Below are 21,786 nucleotides of genomic sequence, written 5' to 3'. Positions count from 1 at the left end.
CTCAGTTCCTTAGTCCCATGAGCAGCTCAGCAGCTGGTGGCTCCCAGACTGGGCCCTAAGGGTAGAAAACACTTCTGTCATCGCGAGGAGGTCTGTCGGGACAGCGCTCTTCTAGAGGGTTAATGTCACAAGGGTAGTAAGGCAGCTAGTCCATGTGGACGGCACTGTGGGAAGCCAGGCGGGCAGGGACACCCTTAAGCACAGAACGAGGCAGTCAGGCCCAGTGGGGCGGGCGGAGCGGGGGGGGGACACTTAGACAAGAGCTCCAGCGTTTCTTTTCTGTTCTACCTACTGCTTTATTTCCACCTTGTGGTCCAAGTGATGCACGTTGGGGTTTCTCTGGGCCGGGGAAGCATGAAAGCCGATTTCCTTGTTATTAAAAAAAGAAAAGTGAGAAAGAGGGAGGAAGGCACTTGGTTAAAACATGCGTTGGTAGAAAGCATTTTACATCTTTTTAAATTAGAAAGTCATTCGAAAATCGCTCAAAAGACTGGATTGGTTTTTCCGTTCATGACTTCCATTCCCAAATCATACTACAAGTCCTGTCATACTTGTCATACTTGTCATACTACAAGTCCAGCACCAGCTATGCTCACAGACTGTGTCATCCCCAAGGAGGTGGCCCCAGACAGTGACTCCTATTCCTTCTGTGGGTTAAGGCAGCAGGTTCTGGAAGAAACTTCAGCATGCCCCGAGGCTGGTCAATGCTGAATTAGACACACAGAACTGCTGTGTGAAGAACCCCAAACATGGAGGGGTCAGGGGCTGTCACTCATTCCCTGCATGAGGAAACTGAAGGTCAGAGGTTAGAGATCCTGCCCAGAGCCATCGTGCTGTCAGAAGAGCGAGGCCCAGTGCTTGGTGCTCAGGTCTCCGGACTCCCAGCCCAGGCCTCTTCCCACTGAGCAGACCCTGGCTCCCTCAACACCTGCGCGCTGCGGCTCCCACTGAGGCCAGATGGGGACTGTACCGCAATCTGCTGGTTCTTTTCAGTGTTTCTTGCGCTGCCTCGCTCCCTGACCCTCTCTTCCTTATTTGATCTGACCCCTTTACGAAATTACACAGGAAAAGCACAATATAAACCCACCTGATCAATATAAAGAGGGGAAATGTCCCAAGAGTCGGCACAATATAAAGAGGGGCCTCGGACTCTCATGTTGGGATTTCACACAAAAATTAAAAGTTCTGGTTGGAGAAAGAGCATCTAGGACCGTGTAAAGACAAATCCTTTTACGACTAATACCAACCTAATTTCATTAGGAAAAGATGCACCAGAGATGCAAGAACGGAGGCCAGACATTGGTAATATTCCTCAGACACGGATAAAGGCGGCACCGCCCTGAGATCGGCAGGCAGAATGGGGGCCGGGACGGGCATGGTAAGTAAGAAGGGTGACTGACATGTGCTCAAAGCACCACCTGGGACTCTCCCGCCTATGAGCACAACAGTCTGACTTCTTAGCCTCATCAGGGCCACATCACTGCTGTTCTGTATGACCTGTGGTGTGGCAAAACTCGAAAGGCCGCTGAGCTTGGAACTGTAAGGTCTGGGTTTGAGGGCCAGTCCTGCAACCTTTAGCTGGGTACCAGCGAGCAAAGTCACTTAACCTCTCTGGGGATCTTTCTCCATCTGATAAAGAAGCTGTGTTGTGTGCCTCTAAGACAGAATTATTAGCAGCAGCAGCAGCAGCCTACATAACACACATCAAAGAGCTCTGCTAAGCCACAGAACAGGCAACATCTCCCTTAAACACGCGCGCAGTGAAGAGAAAATGGATGACAACTTCAAGCCTGCCACAAGATGCTTCCCTGCGTTAGAACTTCCTGATGAACTCCATTTATCCTGACCATCAGTTATTACGAGTTAATCTCGTTCAGTTTTGACTATCTTCACCCATTCAGCTCAGCACTAATGTTCACCCGCTCACGGTGTGGTAGAATACAGGCCTTAAAAAGGAAATGGCGGTGTCTGTGGACAAAGCGAGGGAGGGAACAGAGGTAGGGAGTGTATGAACACTAAGTAATTTTCCAAAAGAGAAACGACCAAACTCTCCCATCAACGAGCAGTCCTGACATAGTGGCAAAACGCAGTACAATTCGTCTCATTTCCAACAATCCTTCGGTCTATAGATGTTTGGTCCAGGCTTAAATAATACTTCACAATTACAATTAGGTAATTAAACCCCATGTGCCAGGTATCCTGCTGATACTGATGTTTCTCCAGGAATATCTGCAATTAAGACAATAATATCCTTTTTCTTACCCATTCACTGATTTTCACCCTCAGACTGTCTGATATTGACTTGATTTCACAGTTTATTTTAAAACAATCCACCTTTATTTCCATCGGAAAACCTGAAGGAGAGGTTAGGTGACTTTTTTCTTTTTAATTTTTTTGGTTAGCTATATTTTCTCATTTTCCTACAGTGCGTATAAATCACTGTTTTGAAAAAGGAAGGTATATTTTTTTTAATTGAAGTATAGTTGATGCACAACACTACATTAGTTCGTATAATGTTTTTAAATGAACGACTTACCTCGATAATCTTGACAATATCCCGCGGACCAATCATTTCAGGATCAAACTTCACGTGGGCTTTGCTGGTGGCAAGGGCCACAGAGGCGTAGGTGATGCCGTTCGTTCTGGTGAGTTTGGACTCTATGTTGTGAACGCAGGATGCACAGGTCATGCCCGTGATCTGCCGCACAAGACAAAAATACTACTCAGGACTGAGAGGATCCCGTCAAAGGCACACGGGGGGCTGGGTTAACAGGCAGCCACGAGCCCTTCCTCCTTCCACAGCACCCTTCCTGAGGCCCTGGACTCCCACCTCCAGACCTGTGTGCAGGACTTTCACCCGGAACATTCCCCCAGGGGCTGTGGGCATAGAAACAGTGCTTCTTCCCTAACTCGGGGACAAGAGACGTAGCCAGTCACTGAGCAGATGGCAACAGACCGAGGCTTCACTTCCAGCTCTGACAGTGATGGGCTTTCGTGAGCCACCCTACCCTCTCCGTGAGGCCACTGCTGCCACGCCACGCTGTGTGTCTTCACATCACGGAGTGAGACATGCCATCCCTGGATATGTATTTAGGCAAGTCAGATGAGTCACTCTTCCAAGTATCAGAGGTCAACATTTCCCAGAATACTAATTAAATACAGACATAAAATGTCCGGTGTCTGAGCATGTGATAACGATATAACTGACACTGCTCAGTTTAAGATAAAAAACACTGTTCAAAAAATGTTTTCACTGGGGTGCCTGGGTGGCTCAGTTGGTTAAGCGTCTGACTTTGGCTCAGGTCACGACCTCGAGGTCCATGGGCTCGAGCCCTGCTTGGGGCTCTGTACTGACAGCTCAGAGCCTGGGGCCTGTTTCAGATTCTGTGTCTCCCTCTCTCTGCCTCCCCGTGCTCATGCTCTGTCTCTCTCTCTCTCTCTCTCTCAAAAACAAATAAACATTAAAAACAATCTTTTTTTAATGTTTTCACCTTTCCCAATAATGTTTGTGATCTAGATTTTCCACAGTAGTCTGAGAGAGACAGAGGCATCCCCTTGGGGCTGAGGGTCTGCAGCGAGGGTCCTGCTCCTGTGGCGGGCATGACCGGGGCTAGAACCCAGAGAGCAGGTCGTGTTACCTGACCACACACTGGGAGGCCTGTCCAGGGCAAAGGGTTTGCTCTACAAAGAATGTCACTTATCAAGAGCTCAAAGTGCCACTCGTGTCCTTAGTACTCTTTCTTTAAACATTTACTTACTACTAACGGCAGTAACTGAACACAGTTAAGGAAGCAAGACCCTTTCACTTCAGTAAAACAGCATTACTCACAGTCTCCCCTTATTTACACATAAAAAGCTTTGTACGGAAGTGCCTGTGAACACAGCATACTGGAAATGCTAGATGTACCCAATGTTTCAGTGATTTGCGGTCATGTGCAGATGACAGTAGACAGACAGGAAAAACGAGGCCCCGTACCATCCCCTCCCCGTCCACACTAGGCACAGCAACCATCCTTACCGTTCATCTTGGACTGTGTGCTTCAGGACGCCGGTCGCCAGTTACCTTCTAGACACCCCTGTGCCTACGAGCCGGCACTCCCCCACTGTGGTGGCACTGGTTGACGCTGGCTACCACACCGACTCACCTCCCCTGGCCTTGCCACATCTCTGCATTCTAGCTTCCCTCTGGGCCTTATGGAATGTCGTCATATTCAACTCTCTCAAGACCAAGCTCTGGGGGTCCTCTTCCTCCCACACTCCCGCCACCCACGTCCTCCTCCTCCTCACACCTTGAAGGCGCCCAGTGGGATGTACCCCTATGACTCTGTGACAAAACTGACATTCCTGCACAAAATGAACAGGTCACTGTTGTTGGCTTCAAAGGAGAACGCAACTCCGACAACATGCAGGATACGTGCAAAATGGGAGAAGTTTCCCGGCCCCTGTCAGACGCCTGCAGCCCTCTTGCCCCAGCGCCCGCCCGGCCGCTGCACTTACGATCAGCTCGAGGTCACCATCTGAGCCTGTGTAGTTTTCCATTACTGCAGCCTCAAAGCCCAAGTCCTGGATGAGCTGAGCTATCTCCAGCGGCTGGATGACTTCCGGATTGTACTTAATCTCTGCCTTTCCAGCCATCAAGGCGACCAGCACCGAGAGAATACCTGGAACCGTCGGGCCACAGTTACAACACTCCAGGCAGGGCCTCTGGGATGACACATTCAACACAACCTAACAAAGAAACACATCTGCTCCCAGAAGCCTCTAGAACAGGAGTTCTCAAAGCGGACTGCACTTTAGGATCACCTGGCCTTTTAACGAGCACCATGCCTGGCCCCAAACCCAAACCAGTTAAACCAGGACCCCTCAGGGTGGGTGCCAGGCATCTTTTTGTAAAGCTCCCCAGGCGACTTTAACGTACCAGCCAAGTGTGAGAACCACTGTTCTAGAACAGCACTCCTCACACGTTGATGGGCAAATCAACCGAGGACCTTGTTAACCTACAGATTCCGGCTCAGTAGGTTTGGAGTGGGTCTGAGGTTCTGTAGGTCCACCCGGCTCCCAGGTGATGCCTGTGCTGCTGGCCCCGGGATGGCAGCAGGGTGGGGTGGGGGTGGGGTGGGTGGCTTTGAGTCAGGCTGGAGAAGACACGGACCGTGTCCACACCTCACAGCAAGGGATACAGTCTGCAGCTTGCAACTACTAAATGTCAGTTAAATGGTGTCCTTTTCCCTCAGACACTTTTCATACACGGAGAAAAAAATTCTTTCAAAAGTGGTTGTCCTTACTCTTTTTCAGGCTCTGATCCCATTCAGAAGTGGAAGAGAAATCCTACAGATTACAGACTACCCCGACTTACAATTAATTTGGCTTAAAATTTTTCAACTTCATTTTGGTGCGAGAGTGATACACATTCGTTAGAAACCAGACTTCAGATTTTGGGTTTGGATCTTTCCTGGGGCTACGCCATCATGACAATGAGCGACAGATACACATTCTGACACATTTCAGGGTGGCTCGGCCAAGCTATGATGTTTGGTCGGTTAGGTGTATTAAACACATTTTTTTAAACGTTCATGCATTTTTGTAGGGGAGAGGGGCAGAGAGAGAGGGAGGGAGAGAATCCCAAGCAGGGTCCGTACCATCAGCACAGAGCCCAACATGGGGCTGTGAACCTGAGCCAAAACCAAGAGTCTGATGCTTCACTGACTGAGCCATCTAGGCTTTAATGCATTTTTGACTTACAATATTTTTAACATACGATGCATTGACTGGGACATGATGCCATTGTATATCCAGTGAGATTATTTGTGAGTTTGAGGGGGAAAATAAGACTCATTCACATAAAAGAAAGAAATGTGCTTTCGAAAGGATGCCATAAGGAATAAAAATGAGGGCTGCAAGTCAGGAAAAGAAACACAGGAACCATGAGATGTAGGATATTTTATGAACAGCCAGCCCATGGATGACAAAGAAACTCTTAGAACACCTAAATTTGAGAAGAGTCTTTCTAGAGCTCCAGCCACGATAAAACATAGGGAACAAGAGGCTGGAGACACATCATCCTAATTTGGGGCTGCCTGTGATGGCCAAGGAATCTGAGCAGAGAGATACATGGAAAGAGAGAAAGGGACTCCGGTGGCAAGGTCGTCATGGTTAAGATATTTTCCAAACAAAAGTGGGACAGGATCTTTGTTGCACTTTCAGGTTTCAGAGACAGTACTGGAAACGTAGTCCAGAGGACAAAACTTGGGCACTTCCGTTAACACTCTATGATTTACAGGGACAAAGGACAGAATATTCAAAATTGCAACTTCTCTGCAAACTGCAGGCTACGTATTCATGTGCTAGCTGGAGGCTGACGGATGGGACTGGGGGTGGGGGTGGAGGAGATAAAGACCACCACTAGGACAAGCTGAGGAAGTTACCCACGGAATGTCCCTGACCTTTAAACTGGACTGCCCCTCACTAACTTACTCGGAGACATTTTATCTTAAACAAACTAAACACTTCCTAAGCAGCAGAATGCCAATTGCCCAAGAACATCAGACAAACATCTCTACCATCACCTAATGAACTTGCTGCCAGAGTATCAGGGCTGCTGACAAACTGAGTCAATGAGGATCGTGAAGGGAGAGCACAGTGCCCATTCTGCTGACCGCAGGGGCTCACAGCCTACACGCGGCTTCCCCAGTTCAGTGTGTAGATGGCTTACCTGCCTCTTTCTGAAGGTTTCTCTCTATGTTAGACACACAGGATGCACAGGTCATGCCTGTGATCTGTAAAAAGCACTTCTGTGGTGCCACTGCTGTAGAGGCCTGCGGGGACTTTGACGAGCTGCCGGGGTTGTGGTTCTTAGGGAGCCCCCCAGCATGGGGAGCCGTTCCCTGCACAGACACAGGTCCGCCAGCTGTGGTGTGCACTGTGGAATTACCTGCGCTGCGGTTCCCAACATGGTTGCTGTAACAGTTTTCTAGGATAAAATGGAGGAAATCATTCAGATTAAAAGGACAAAGAACTTTTTTTACAACAGGAGGTTCGAGCCTGACAAAGTTCTTAAAACAGCTCCATGAAGGTTGGTGTTTCCATCACTGTCCCCCACCTCCCCACAACTAGAGACACAGGCACACAGTGACAGACACATGAAAAGATGCCAATACTCAAGAATGGAATGCTCCAGTTGGATGAGTGCTCTAATTAGATGATGACAACAAGAAGAACTCACCAGGCCCTCTGCGAAGCACACGTCCTTTAAAACAGCTGTGGTACATAGGACTATCGCCCCCATTTTATAAAGAACTGAGTTAGAAGAAATTTTTTTTATTCTTTATTTTTGAGAGAGAGAGACAGAGTGCAAGTGGGGGAGGAAGAGAGAGAGAGGGAGACCCAGAATCCGAAGCAGGCTCCAGGGTCCGAGCTGTCAGCACAGAGCCCGATGCAGGGCTAGAACTCAAGAACCGCGAGTTCATGACCTGAGCTGAAGTCAGATGCTTAACCGACTAAGCCACCCAGGCGCCCCTGAGTTACAAGAAATTTAAAAATGTGCCCCGAATTCCTCAGGTGATAAGTAATGAAGCTTTTTCTAAACCAGGTCTCTACCTCCAGGATCTATCCCTTTAACCACGGTCACATTCTGGTTAGCAGTCCTTCACTCCTTCCCTACAACAATCAAAACAACCCAACACACCTTTATTGAGTTGTTTGCCTTTTTCTTATCGTTTGCCTACGTCCTGTATGTACTCTGGACACGAATCCTTGTCGTGGGTCCGCACTGCAAGTATCTGCTCCCGGTCTGTGCTCCACACCTGCACTCTCATCTAATGGTGTCTCTTTTGATAAAAGAAGTCCCGAATGTTAATGAGGTCTGACTTATCAACCAACTAAACCAACTTTCATGGTTAGTATGTTTCGTGCTACCTAAACAGTGAAAATGTTCATGCTGCTTTCTTCTAGAAGCTGCTATTTTAATGAACTTCCCCATCAGGCCTATGATACCTGGATTTTAACTTTGTGTAGGTAAGAGGTAAGAGTTAGGGTTAATTTCTCTCCACTTGGATATCCAGTGGAACCAGCTCCATAAACCGAAAAGACCATCCTCTCCCCCACCGAGTTCTGGGATGAGGGTGCAGACGCTGCTGGGGACCATTTTTCTCCCCACCGCATGTGTGTATATGTATACGTAACTAATCACCCAGGTCAAGATGTAGAAAGTTTTCATCACTCCAGAAAGCCAGACCTTTTGATAACAGAATTTGATAACAGAAAGGACCTTTAAGAGTATATACAAAAGATAATTACATCATTTAAAAAACGAACTCTCGCTATTTGAAAATCCACAGCTGCAGAAGATAGAAGTTGGCATTAACCTGTACTGACAACAGGCCATGACTTTGCAAAGTTTTTCTTCTAAATAAATCTCACATCCTGGGATGTTTTGCTCATTTTCTGAAAGGTGCTAAAAACTACTTCCGAAACTCATTCTAAGAGTCCGGTTGATCAACATTTTCAGCACCTTCAGTGAAAACCCTCCAAGGACCTGGCCTTACAGGACCCCTCTACCTTCCGGAAGCAGAGACCACACCTCATCCATCAGCACAGGTGTACTCTCCTGGTCTTTGTCATTGTTCAAAATGACTCTGGCCTTTGGATCTCAAATTCACAAAAGCTGTTTTGTAGCCTCAGCCTCTCAACATTCTATCTCTACCCATCAACCCCTCCAGCACCCATTAACCCCTCCCATTACCTGTCCAACTCTCTTGCACCCATCAACCCCTCCAGTACCCATCAACCCCTCCCTTACCTGTCAAACCCTCCTGCACCCATCAACCCCCCCCTTACCTATCCAATCCTTCTGTACCCATCAATCCCCCAGCACCCATCAACCCCTGACATACCCATCAATCCCTCCCATACCCATCACCCCCCCCCCGCACCCATCACCCCCTGTACCCAACAACCCCAACCATACCTGTCCAACCCTCCTGTACCCATCAACCCCTCCTGTACCCATCAACCCCTCCCATACCCATGAACCCTCCTGTACCTGTCCAACCTCTCCTGATTTTCCCAGTCCATCATCTGTTTTCTGGATTCACCTGCGTGTCTATCCAAATATTGTGGTCAACAATTTTAATATTTGTACTATTACAGAGAATTTCATACCCCCCTTACTAACTTATAATTTACACCTTGCCATTTCTTCCACATTGAGATCTAACTCAACTAAATTCGGGGCTTCTGGAGATTGCTAAAGAAAGTTGAATTAAACTAACAAGACCCAAACAAGCCTGTGTTATTGGGTCGTTTTTCTTTATCAATCTACGCTAATACTATGGGTGGGCATTCAGCTTTCTGGAAGTCTACCTGACAATATTATCAAAAACAGTACCTCTAACTGCTTGGCACTTAGTAGAGGCACAATAAGTATTTGTAATGGAATGAAATAATGTTTACTCTCTGTGACCGAGCAATTACACTTTCGGGTATTTACCGTAAGGAAATAACTGTGTGCACAAAATTTAGCCTCAAAGATACCCATCAGTATTCTTTACAATCACATGCACATGAAGTAGATGGGAACAGTCCAGTAGGAAACTGGTTATGACTAAGTTACGGTGCATCCATATGACGGAATGATTTGCAGCCACTCAACATGGTGTTGCAGACATATGGACGGACCTATAAGTATGTTTATGATAAATTGTGGGGTGAAAGAGATTACAAAACCACTATGTATAATACAAATCTATGTATTTCTAAATATAAATTACACATGCTTTGGAAAAGCCCAGAAAAGTATATGTGAAATAAAGTACACCACGTGGATTCTGGGGTAAGAATATTCTAGACAGAGGGATAGCAGGTACAAGACCCTGAGGTGAGGACAAGCCTGATATGAGGATTGGAAAGGCGTTAGAAAGGTAGGGAGTCGGGGGGGGGGGGTGTTCTAGATCACCCTAAGGACTCCCTCTTAAGATGGGAAGGTTTCAGAGTATTAACAGAGTAACAGGATTACTGTGAATACTGGGCAGGGAACAGACTGTAAGGCTGAAAGGCGGGAAGGAGAGACTAGCTCAGAGCCTGTCTAGTGGACACAGCTGATGGTGGCTTGTACCAGGATGCTGGCCCGTCTGACCTTATCTTCCATTACTTATATTCAAGTTCCACCCAAGCCAGACTGCTCCCAAGACAAGCTGGAGCTCATGTCTCCTCCCGACTTTTCCCGGTGTGTGGTCGTGCCCCTCTCTGCCTGCTGAGATGCCATCGTGTTCTGAAGTCTTACCCGAGCCCAGCTCCAATGTCACCTCCATTATCCGGTCTTTGGGAGCCCCACAACCAGATGCCGGCTTTTCTCCTCATCTTTTGAATCTCAGGAGTGCTTTACCTACACTTGCCTTGTCGCATGTATTCCAACCTGCCTTGGATGATGGGTCTCTGATCTGCTTCCTTGTTAGAGTATGAGCTGTATGTGGGCGGGTCCTGGACGGCCTCCGAGTACTCATGGCGGCCAGCACAGTGCCTGGGGCCCAGAAGACCCTCAGTACGTGCTGGGATGAGGGAACAGTGCCCCAGAAGTGACATTATCCATTTACAAGGCTGAGGGGAACATGTCATACATGATAGATGACTTTTCCTCACGCTGTATTCATATATCCAATCACCTGTCCATTAATTCATTCATACAAAAAACATTTACCAGGCAAACCAGTGCACAAATGCAGAGCTGATTTCTAGATAAAAACCAGATCTTACTGTATTTTTAGCTGTCAAATAAGCTGACTGAAATTCAGTGCCTGCCACTTGCCTACATGCTCTTGATCATTCTCCTTCCTCTCCCTGTTCCATTATCAAGGGGGCTGACCCTGCAAAACCACTTTTCCCAGGCTCCCTTGTCAACTGGTTTCTGGTTAAATTTGGTATCCTGGAGGTAGCAAGTGGGAAACAGGACAGAAATGGGGGAAACCTAATGTGTTTCCCATCTACCTACTGGGAGCCCAGCTCCTGGCCACGGCCTCCTCCTTAGTAGCTCCGGTGGTGAGCCAGCTCCCACCAGGCGACCTCAGCCCCTGGGCTCTGGTGGCACCCTCCTGCCTGGGGTGCCAGCTTCTGCTACCAGCCATCTCTTGGGTTTCCTTCCCATTCCCTGGTTTGGTTATTTGGCTCTCTAACTTGTCTGAGTAGCTCCTGGATTAAATCCCGTCACTGAGCTACCCCACGACCCGGCTTGTCACAGCCTGTTATTTTCTTTCTCTTTCGCTTCCTTCACAAATACCTACTATGTGCTGGGTGCTGCTGAGTCCAAGGAGAAACAAATCACCTGGTTTGAAGACTGTGCTCAAGAAGCCCCTCTTCCTGGTCAATCCGGAATGACCAATCAAATACACGTAATTCTTTTTTAATATCTAAGTGGCTACAGTGATAGTTACCGGCACACTTACGGTTTATCCTAAATTAAGACTGCCAGGTGAAACACAAGACGCCCAGCTACATGTGAATTTCAGATAAACAACAAATACTTTCTTAGTATAAGCGTGCCCCAAATGTTGCCTGGGACATACTTATACCAAAACATTAGTCACTGTTGATCTGAAATTCAAATTGAACTAAGTGTCCTATATTTTATTTGCTAAATCTGGTACACTAAATACCTCTTGGGCTAAACACATAATTCTGTCCAATAAAAATCACTGTTCTTTTCTTTCTAGGCTTACTTGGTCAAATCCAATTATTCTGGATTATGCAGTTCAATGCAAATTTCTTTTTACTGCCAACAACCTGACTCTACTGTTTAAAGACTTGAAACCTCATACAAATAGAGCAGATGATGACTCTGTACTACATTTCCTACCATTTAAGTACAGGATTTACTGTTCCATTGTGTGTTCCTTACTGATTTTTGTTTAAAAACAAACTCCTTCCTGAAACGTGGTACAAAAGACAAAGTACAGAACGGGGCCGAGTCATTCCACATGACTTACCCACTGCCTTTAAGGGTGTTAAGTGCAGGCCAGCCCCACTGACAGGGGACCTTTCCAAGGAGACGCACTTTATCTCGGCGGCCGCTGCAAAGTACATGTGGGAAGCCCCAGTCCAGCTGGCCCTGGGCGCAGCCGGGGGGCTTTGCCCACGAGCCCCTCCTGGTGCCGGGCTGGCCACCGCCCTGCAGCACAGTCTGAGTGCCCGCAGCTGGCACTGTATCGTCCCGGTCTACCTGCAACTCGCACCGCCCCACGGGGCCAGTACCTTGGGACCCAAACGGTTAAAACCTTGCTGCCCACACAGCTGGCTGTGGCATGTCCCGCGCTTCCTCATCTCCGGCCTGGCTCTGAAGGCCGCACCTATCCATCACCTCTCCACCGCCGCTTGGCTCGTCTCCTGGAGGTCTGCGGCTCCACCATGCAGCTGGGCTCACCGGAGCCTCCCCCACCTCCTAGTTGCACGGAGCCCGAGGCCCCTGAAACGGCTTCCTTTCTTTCCAGGGTGCCGTCCCTGTCTGTGACGATTTCCTCCTCCGGACACCCCTTCCTTCCACACCAGTGCCATCACGTTCCTCCCTCTGCCCTTCCCCGGTCACGCTCGCTTTCCCTGGTCTTCCGTCACTTCCCCTGGCTCCTGCCACTCCAATCTGCATTTCCAGCCCCACTCTCCAGGAATTCAAGCCGGCCTCCGGCAACTGCACACCCAGGGCTCCCCGCCGGCTCTCCCCTTCCTCCACGGCCTGCCCCATCACACCCCTCCTCTGGACCAAGCTTGCCGGACCCAACCTCCTGAATGTCACCCTATTCCGTCTCTTGCCCTCCAGCCCCACCTCCTCTCACCCAGCCTCCCACACAGCCTCCGTGCCTCCATCCACACTACACTGACACCGACTGGCCAGCTCAAGTGCAAACTCACCTGCGCTTCCTCTGATTAAAATCCACTGCCGATGCCTGGGTGGCGAGGTCGGGTGAGCGTCCGATTCTTGATTTTGGCTCAGGTCACGAGCTCACAGTTCGTGAGATCAGCCCCAAGTGTCAGCACAGAACCTGCTTGGGATTCTCTCTCTCCCTTTCTCTCTGCCCCTCCCCTGCTCGCTCGCTCTCTCTCTCAAAAGAAGTAAATAAACTTAAAAAAGAAATCCACTGCTGACCCCCTGGCCTTTACAGTCAAGTCCAAGTTCAGCTGACACTCAGACCCGTTCAGAGTGGTCCCCCTGCTGTCCCGCCCGTCTCTCCACCTTCCTGAGTCCTCATGCTTGCTCGGGCTCCTGTCAGCAACCCCAGCACACTGTGCTGCCTCCTGGCCTCCAGCATCCCCGTCCCATCCTGGAGCTCACCGGCTCACGCGGGGCTACAACATAAGCTCTCAGGAGTCTCACTTGCTCACCAGCCCACCGCTCCCAGGCCCGGGCGCCCGGCAGAAATGCACCCCTCTACCCACAGCCATCAAGGAGGGCAAGGGCAATCATCACTGAATCCCCTCAATTCCCACTTTCAACAGAATGGGATCCAGGTGAGACTAAGGTTCTGTTTTTATTGTTTGGTTGGGCAGAGAAATCTCAGAGAGTGTGATGATGGTTCTTCTGGAGACAGAAGAGCCTGATGTTCCCCCTGGCCCCACAGGACTCTTTTTTAAAAAGAACACAGAATCAGGAGTTCTCTTCAGAAAAATGCAAAGAACTTAGCATTTCATTCCCAGCTACACGAGAGGCAAAAGCTATACACCCAGAAATTCGACTTCTTCTATCCTGATACACTTGACACGCAAGGAAAAGTTGCAGAATGTTGTCACCAACATTGGCCGGTGAGCAGTGAGTGTGGCCGCTGTCACTCTGTCCTAAGATGCAAGGAGAAAGGAGAGGACCCCAGGGTGTGCTTCACGTGGGTCAACTACGTACCAGAAACGACTGACGCCTTGAATCCCATTTCTTCAACAGCAGCTCGGAGTCCTTCCGGGTTAATTACAGAGGGATCATAGAGCACCACTCCAGTCCCTTCAGTCAGAGAGACTGATACTCGCCGCACCCCTTCCCTGCGGGAGAGCAGGCCTTCGATGGACTGGACGCAGGACGCACAGGTCATGCCACCAATGGCAAGCACCACGGTACTGCACAGGCCCTGCATCCGGGTTCCCTGGGCGGGGGCGGGGGCGGGGGCGAGATGCGTGGAAGGGCTGTTATCCGTGCCACTCCCTGCTGCTCCGTCAGGAAGAGAAACTTGAAAGTTCCCAGGAGGAAGAGCCTCAATGGCCCTCTGCAGGGCCCCGGGGGTGACACGAGAAGGGTCAAACTGTACTTGGGCAATTCTGTTCTCCAAGGACACTTGAATACTTTGAACGCCTGGGAGTTGACCTATATTTTCTTCAATATTCAGGACACAAGATTTACAGTGCATTCCATCTACTCTCAGTTGCAGGGTGACCACACGGCTCCCTTGGTGCCCCAAGGTCTCAGAGTTATTGAGATTCTGGGTACCAGACGTCAAAGGGGTCTTTGGGTTGGTCCTCTGTAGCCGCCCAATATCAATTGGTCCCAGGCTTACGGGTGCCACTCTGTTCTTGATGACAGCTTCAAATCCCATGTCGTTTATGTGGTCCCTGAGGTCTTGGGGCTGAATGAGATAAGGCTGGTAAGTAATGACTGCCTCCTGGGTGCCAAGGGAGACTCGGGCCCTCACTACCCCTTGCAGCTTCCCCAGCCTGCCTTCGATGGAGCTGACACAGGACTGGCAGGTCATGCCCTCCACCCGAAGCTTGACCGTGGCCTCCAGGGCAGACGAGGATCTCGAGGGCCAGGAGGCGGCCTTTCCTTCTGTGATGCTGGCCTCGAAGCCCATGTCCTCGATGTGACGGCAAACCTGTGGCAGGCTCAGGACTGACGGCACATAGCTCACAGTCGCGCTGCCTTGTTCCAGGGAAACCTTAATGCTCACGATGCCTTTCAAACTCGAAATCCTGCCCTCGATAGACTTTACACACGACTGGCAAGTCATGCCCGAAATGCTGATGGTGCCGGTGGTCGTCTGAGAGGGGCACACGCTGTCCAGACCACCCTCGTAGCCAACATTGTCAAAGGCGAAACTCTGCTTCTGCTGCATTGCTGGCTCCCAGACACGAGCGGGCAAAGAATGTTTAGACAGGATCTAAAAGGAAAAGAAATAACACTTTTTTATCCTTAAAACTAAATATTTGTGGGGCATCTGGGTGGGTCAGTCAGTTAAGCGTCAGACTCTTGATTTTGGCTCAGGTCATGATCTCCTGGGTTCATGAGATCTAGCCCTGCGTCGGGCTTGTGCTGACAGTGGGAAGCCTGGTTGGGATTCTCTCTCTCCCTCTCTCTCTGCCCCTCCCCTACTCACACAAACACACACACACACACACACACACTCTCTCTCTCTCTCTCTCTCTTAAAGATAAATATTTCTTTTTTAAAAAGCTTAATATTTGCTAAAATATCCCAGCTTGTCTGGCACTGAGAAAATGGAAAACATTGCCACTGGTGTCAAAACATCCTGAGAGTATAACAACATTAAATGCAGGGAAAGGAAGATATAAAAACATTATTTATCAAATGAAATGGTTCCAATGGGTTTCTTTTAGCTTGAACATTCTGTGACTCTGAACCTAGAAGTCAACTGCCCACCTTGTTTTCCTTACCTCGAAGATGCGGAGGTCTCTACAGGGAAGGAGGGGAGCGTGATGCAGCTCATGTGCACAGAATGAGCGTGGCAGGCCCCCAGCAGAGGCAGACAGCACAGTGGCCCACAACGGGAGGGCGGAGGCTCTCAGCAGAGCCCCCCTCACCTCTGGCTCATACCTGAAATCTCCCTGCAGAACGTGGTCCTTTGAGCTCAAACGCTGGGGGTGCTGCTGCAATGCACATACACAGAATAGGCAACACCTGACTTCTGTATCTCCTTCTAGGGGTGTCCCTGTCATTCTCTCAGCAGGGGTTAAATTCAACAACCGTAGGGCACCTGCTCTGAATGCCGACCTCCGAGGCCCCGTGGGGTCAGACCACATGCCTGGGGAAAAAGGTCTGGCGGTATGCTCCTCGAGCCAGGGAAATGAGCACGAGTGGCTGGGCCAAGAGGGGCAGGAGGCAGAGAGCTGGGGGAACTTCTCTGTTCTGCCTCCACTGAGCATCACTGCCCTCCTGGGTGTTCAGGACAGTTGTGGTCACTACCTAAAATTAAAAGTGTTTTACCAAATTAAGTGGACCCATCTTCTTAATGTACCAGAGTATACGCATAATTTCCTGACTTCTCATAATGATGTGGCTTCACCTGTTCCATTCACAAAACCAAATCCTCCTTTCACAGGGTCCCAGGCTCACCACTCTCCTAATTAGATACAGTTTTTATACCAGTACTATTCCATGCTTCAGAAATTCGAGAACAGGCCTTTACATACGGTATGTGACAAAAAAGCATGCCAGTCTCTGTGCTTACACAATCCTACTTAGATCTTCAGATGAATCTCCATTACATGGATTGACCTTCTCCGTAACCCTGTGCATAAAATAAAATGCCTATCTTTCCAACTTCAGCTTTTTGAGAACCTTAACAAAACCTTAACCTTTTTTTTTTAAGTTTATTTATTTATTTTGAGAGAGAGAGAAAGCAGAAGTTGGGGAGGGGCAGAAAGAAAGGGAAAGAGAGAATCCCAAGCAGGCTCCACACTGTCAGTGCAGAGGCCGACGCGGGGCCACAGCCCACAAAGAACGAGATCATGGCCTGAGCCCAAATCTAGAGTCTGATGCTTAACCAACGGAGCCACCCAGGTGCCCTGAAAGTTTAAATAACTTCTAAAGCAGACTATAAATGTTCATTTGTACATCCACAAAGGAAATCCGAAACTAGTCTGGGATTAATAATTATAAAGAACTGTTTTAACAGCATTCACTGTAGTATTCCCTAAAATAGTAGAGAAAAAAAAAGTAAACAAGTAATTTACGGGATAGCCACTCAAGCGTTCATTGCATTCAATAAATATACTGAAATTACCTGTGGTACAAATCAAATTACCTGTGGTACAGAAGTGCAGTATATGATAAGGATGACATAGCACAACGGTATTAAGTGGATAACTGGGAAAAACACAATTTGGGACCTATACACCAAGAGATATTTCTGAGACCTCAGATAGTAATAATACAAGAAAACACAGGAAAATACCCATTACAATCTCAGGCAAGGGCAGGTCTAAATACAAGAAAAGAAACAGAAAAACAAGAAAATCCAAAAGCTAGAGAAGACTGATAAATCTAACCACAGTAAGAGAAAATATGGCTCTGACCAAGGAAAATGATAAATGAGAAACGGGGGGGGGAAGGGGGGGGCGGAGGAAGATTTGCTCCATACTAAGCAAGAGCTAATTTTGTTAAAATGTAAAGAGCTCCTTCTAAAAAGAAAAAGGCCAACAATCCAACAGAAAAGAGGCAGTCCATCAAACAGGAAACGCAAACGCCTTTTCAACATCTGCAGAAACAATAGTAAGGAAGAAATGTAACACTCCAATAGCACGGTGGCCCTTCTCACCACTCAGGCTGGCACCATCCACGCAGTCCCTAGAGCTGGTGAGGGCATCACCTCTCATGAGGGCAACTTGGCACTACATATGAAAATGACAAATCCAAATATTCTTTGGCCCAACAACTCTATTTCTATGAATTTACTCAATAAATATATTTGTTCACGTATAAAAGCAAGCATGCAACAGGGGCGCCTGGGTGGCTCAGTCGGTTGAGCATCCAACTTCGGCTCAGGTCATGATCTCACAGTCTGTGGGTTCGAGCCCCGCATCAGGCTCTGTGCTGACAGCTCAGAGCCTGGAGCCTGTTTCAGATTCTGTGTCTCCCTCTTTCTCTGACCCTCCCCTGTTCATGCTCTCTCTCTGTCTCAAAAATAAATAAATGTTAAAAAAAAAAATTTTTTTTAAAAATTAAAAAAAAAAAAAGCAAGCATGCAACAAAGATATTAAACACTGCAAAGAACTGGAAACATACATGCCCATCAATAAGAGGTCAATTAACTAAATTATTGAACGGTTATACAGAGGAATGGTTTCCAGCTCTTAAAAAAGGAATGAGGCAGCTCTAAATATACTGAAATAGCAAATATATCATTCAGTGAACAAAAGCAAGACACAGAATTTACGGTGAATACAGTGTTTTAGTTATCTGTTGCTGCCTGACAAGCCAAATCTAGTGGCTCAGAGAGATAGCTCACAGTTTTTCAATTTGGACAGGGCTCAGAGGGGAAGGCTTGTCTGCTCCTCATGGCATCGCCTGGGGCGGCCTCAGTGAGACTGGAGGTTCCACTTCCAAGAAGACGGTTTGTCCGCGACATGGCTGGCAGGTTGATGTGGGTGACTGGAAGCTGTTAGCAGAGACCTCAGTTCTCTTCCATGGAGCCCCTCCACGTGGCTAGGCTGGGTACCTCACAGCTGGTGGTTTCTGGGTTCTGAGAGGGAGCGTCACAATAGTGAACATTCCCAGAGAACAGGTCCCAGTATGCAAGCGCTTACCAAGCCTCTGCTAGCATCACACTTGCTAATTCACCATTGGCCACAGCCAGGCACATGGCCAAGCTCAGTCAGTACGGGAAGGAATTATATAAGGGCTTAAATACAAGGAGCTGTAGTTCGTTGGGAGAGCCACCAAAGTTAGTTCTATCATAGCATGCTAGCACTATTTGTGAGCAAAGGAGTATTATCCCCATAGCTGCTTGTATATACATGGACGGGCTCTGGGAGAAGGCATAAGAAACTGGTACAGAGTCTGAGGAGGATCGGCTGAGGCAAGGAGAGGGGAGGAAGAGTTATTTTTCAACGTATAACCTATTGTACAATGCGCACACATTACCAAATTCTAAAAAATAATTAGTTTAAAACTGAAAATTAAAGAAAAAAAACCACACAGGAGTAAAAGGAGATCCAGAACCGTGACTTGATTGTAACCGGTATTAAATAATTAATTGAAAAAGCTAAAAGAAAAACTACGATATTCAAGGACACTTGCTTTAATACAGTATCTTAATAAGTAGAATTGCCTCCCTAAAACAAGACATAACCCTCAATCACCTAGTCTGTTGGAAAAACAAATCCCTAATGATTTACTACCCAACTGATTTTTTTGGTCCTAGGTAGATCTAGCTCTAACTCACCAAACCCCAGGCCACAATGCTAGCTCTTAATCCCTGGATTATGGATTCTATGCTCCGGCCAAAAGGGTTTGCAGAAGCGTTAGAAGCTATTTGTTTGTAGCAAACAATACTCAGAGGCCCCCCTTCTAGACAGGCAGGTTCCTAAAGACAAGCAGTTACGAAAGACAAAGCTTTGCTTTGCACGGAACACAACTTTATGAAACACGAAAGTCTCTGTTGGTTTAGAAGCAACCTCATAACTGTTGCTGGGTGTTTGGATAGTTTTTAAGTGTATACAATCGGTACGTGTGTGTGGTTTTAATTCCATTCCTCAGTGAGGAGAATCTTTGTCAGGGGGGAAACTCAAATGAATTCAAACAAACACGTTGAGGTTTAAGGGCACATTGGAGAGGGGGTCCAGGGAACAAAGTGTGTCCTGGGAAAACTTTATGGAAGCCCTAATGTTGCCTAATTCTCACTGAATTATATATTTCTTGAGAACAGACATCTGGGACTTACTTCTTTGGCAAGCCCAACAACACACTGGGGAAGAACTAACTTTGGAATTTTTAACAAACTATCAGTATACTGGGCATCAGGATTAGAAGGGACTGGAAACACAGGAGGAGGGGGGAAATTCCACAGAGGGGAATCCAAACATGAACTTCAATTCTCTGCTACTCTCTGGACACCCAGGGCACATGGACTTTGCTGTGAGTGCCAGGGCTTGTAAAAGAAAAGACGGGTAAAGGAATACAAATGGTCGGTTCACCAAGATGGAGCCAGGAAAGGAAAATAAGATGTGCAGACAGGCCAGCCTGGTATGAAGAAATTGGAAGTGGGGTGCCACGCTTTGATGAAAGGTTTCAAAGCCAGACTGAAATTGAAAAGCCCAGAAATGGCATGCCTTGTAGAAAATGCCCGTGACCACAAATCAAAGAGCAATTCTACCGTGTGCACAAAGCAAGGACCGCTAGAGCCACTTGTGAGAGCTCTCAGTCTCACTTGGATCTCCGTCAACCGTAAGGACACCGCTCGCCCATTTATCCTTGAGACTTCTTTCACCTTGAAGGGTGTGTGCCACCCTTAACAACTTTGAAGGCAAAAACGATATACAGGCATGCAATTCTTCCAGCATACAACTTCCACCCCCCACAACTCTACGCACCCGAGCTTTCAAAATACAGAGAAGTCCTGGTTCTTTCATACGCACGCAGATCCAATAAGAGAAAATAGTCAATGGTTCTCAGTGGTATTTTATGGGGATGGCATTTTACATCTCTAATGCTCAAGATAATTCTACAAAGAGATATTCTTATCACCATTTTACTGTGGAAACAGACTCCGATTTATCAAAGGTCACAAAGCAATTTAAGTAACAGCTAGGATTTAAATCCGGCTCAAAAGTCCAGCAGGCTATTTTTTTAAAAACAACATTTAAGGTTACATTTTCCTTTTAGCCATGTTAATTACAGGAGGAGACTGCAATGCAGAAAAGCAAAATGCAGAAAAACACGGAAAAACAGCCACATCTTACCTGCCACAATAAGGAACAGGCTAACACCTCAGCAAGTGAGCAAAGTTAAGGAGGAGGCAGAGGAGCGGCCGGGAGCCCTGAGCCCGGCCGCTGGCTTCTGAGTCGGGCCTTTGCCCCTTAGTATGTCACCTCTCGGGGTCTCTGGTACTTCAGAAAAACTACAGCGGAACACTGGCACTCATTCTGCTCCCTTCAATATTCCTAACTGCAAATGCATTTCAAGGCAACTACATTTGCAAGAGGAGGCAGGACGCAAGGAGAGGTGGCGGTGGTTCTGGGACCTTCCACATCCTCTGGAATACATTGTGAATGAGTCACTGCCAGGCCCTACCCTTATCTGAGAAATCCCTGGATGTCAGAGGTTCCTAAGAGAGGGAGGGTCCGAAGAGATTGTTTGACTCAAGAAAAGATCCCACATGAAACACCCAGGCGGACTGGCGTCAGTCTCTAAAGCCTCCACTGAGGAAGAATCAATGTCTTGTTGCTAAACCTGTATGTATGCAGATTTATTAATACATAAAGTTGAGGTTACCTGTGGGTGAGACTGTCTATGTTTTTCAGTTCTTAAAATTTAAATTAAAAAAAAAAAAGCTTCCATCAAAAAACACATGTGCTTTTGTACTTTTTCTAAGGCAAAGAAGAAAATGTCTTGGGTTCTATATTTGTGTTTTTAGAGCAAGGGAGAGAGAAAGCATGTGAGCGGGGAAGAGGGACAGATGGGGGGAGGGGGAGAGAGAGAGAGAGACAGAGAGACAGAGAGAATGAATTGTAATCAGGCTCCATGCCCAGCGTGGACCCAGAATCAGGACTTGATCCCATGACCCAGGGATCATGACCTGAGCGGAAATCAAGAGTCCCACACTCAACCGACTGAACCACCCAGGCGCCCCAGAAAATGTCTTGTTAAACCACACGATGTAAACATTATTAATCACTGTGATACAGATGACAACAATGATGCACCAGTGATATACATGGTCTCATACTCTACAACACACTTTCACATATTTGGGTAAATATCTGTCCTTCCTACTTGCTGGGAATTTACTGAGGGTACATCTGACAGTCTTAGGTATGAATTCCAGCCACGTCTGAGCAAACCCGAAACTCAGTTTTCTTAGCTCCATGTAA

At 47.7% G+C, this 21,786-nt stretch overlaps 1 protein-coding gene across 6 annotated transcripts in view; it reads right to left on the bottom strand.

Annotated features, from left to right (window-relative positions):
- ATP7B (ATPase copper transporting beta) overlaps positions 1 to 21,786 on the bottom strand; it is a 79,222-nt gene that overhangs the window by 32,626 nt on the left and 24,810 nt on the right. For 4 of the 6 annotated variants that reach the window (XR_006210069.1, XM_042962751.1, XM_015544564.2 and 1 more), the window contains exons 1-5: positions 13,874 to 14,905; positions 6,713 to 6,970; positions 4,498 to 4,661; positions 2,537 to 2,698; positions 293 to 369 (exon numbers count right to left, since the gene is read on the bottom strand). Coding sequence is in view for 4 of the 6 variants with exons in the window: in XM_042962751.1 (XP_042818685.1) it covers positions 293 to 369; positions 2,537 to 2,698; positions 4,498 to 4,661; positions 6,713 to 6,970; positions 13,874 to 14,810 (1,598 nt within the window). In the remaining 2 variants the exon portion in view is untranslated. Of the gene's footprint in view, positions 1 to 292; positions 370 to 2,536; positions 2,699 to 4,497; positions 4,662 to 6,712; positions 6,971 to 13,873; positions 15,117 to 18,203; positions 18,441 to 21,786 lie in introns of those variants that run through there. The other 2 variants (XR_006210051.1, XM_042962664.1) reach the window with 2 other exon arrangements.

Source organism: Panthera tigris, chromosome A1, assembly GCF_018350195.1.
Source record: "Panthera tigris isolate Pti1 chromosome A1, P.tigris_Pti1_mat1.1, whole genome shotgun sequence".
Taxonomy (NCBI): Eukaryota; Metazoa; Chordata; class Mammalia; order Carnivora; family Felidae; genus Panthera; species Panthera tigris.
Note: the sequence above shows the minus strand (reverse complement) of the source record. Positions and strands in the feature narration are given on the sequence as shown.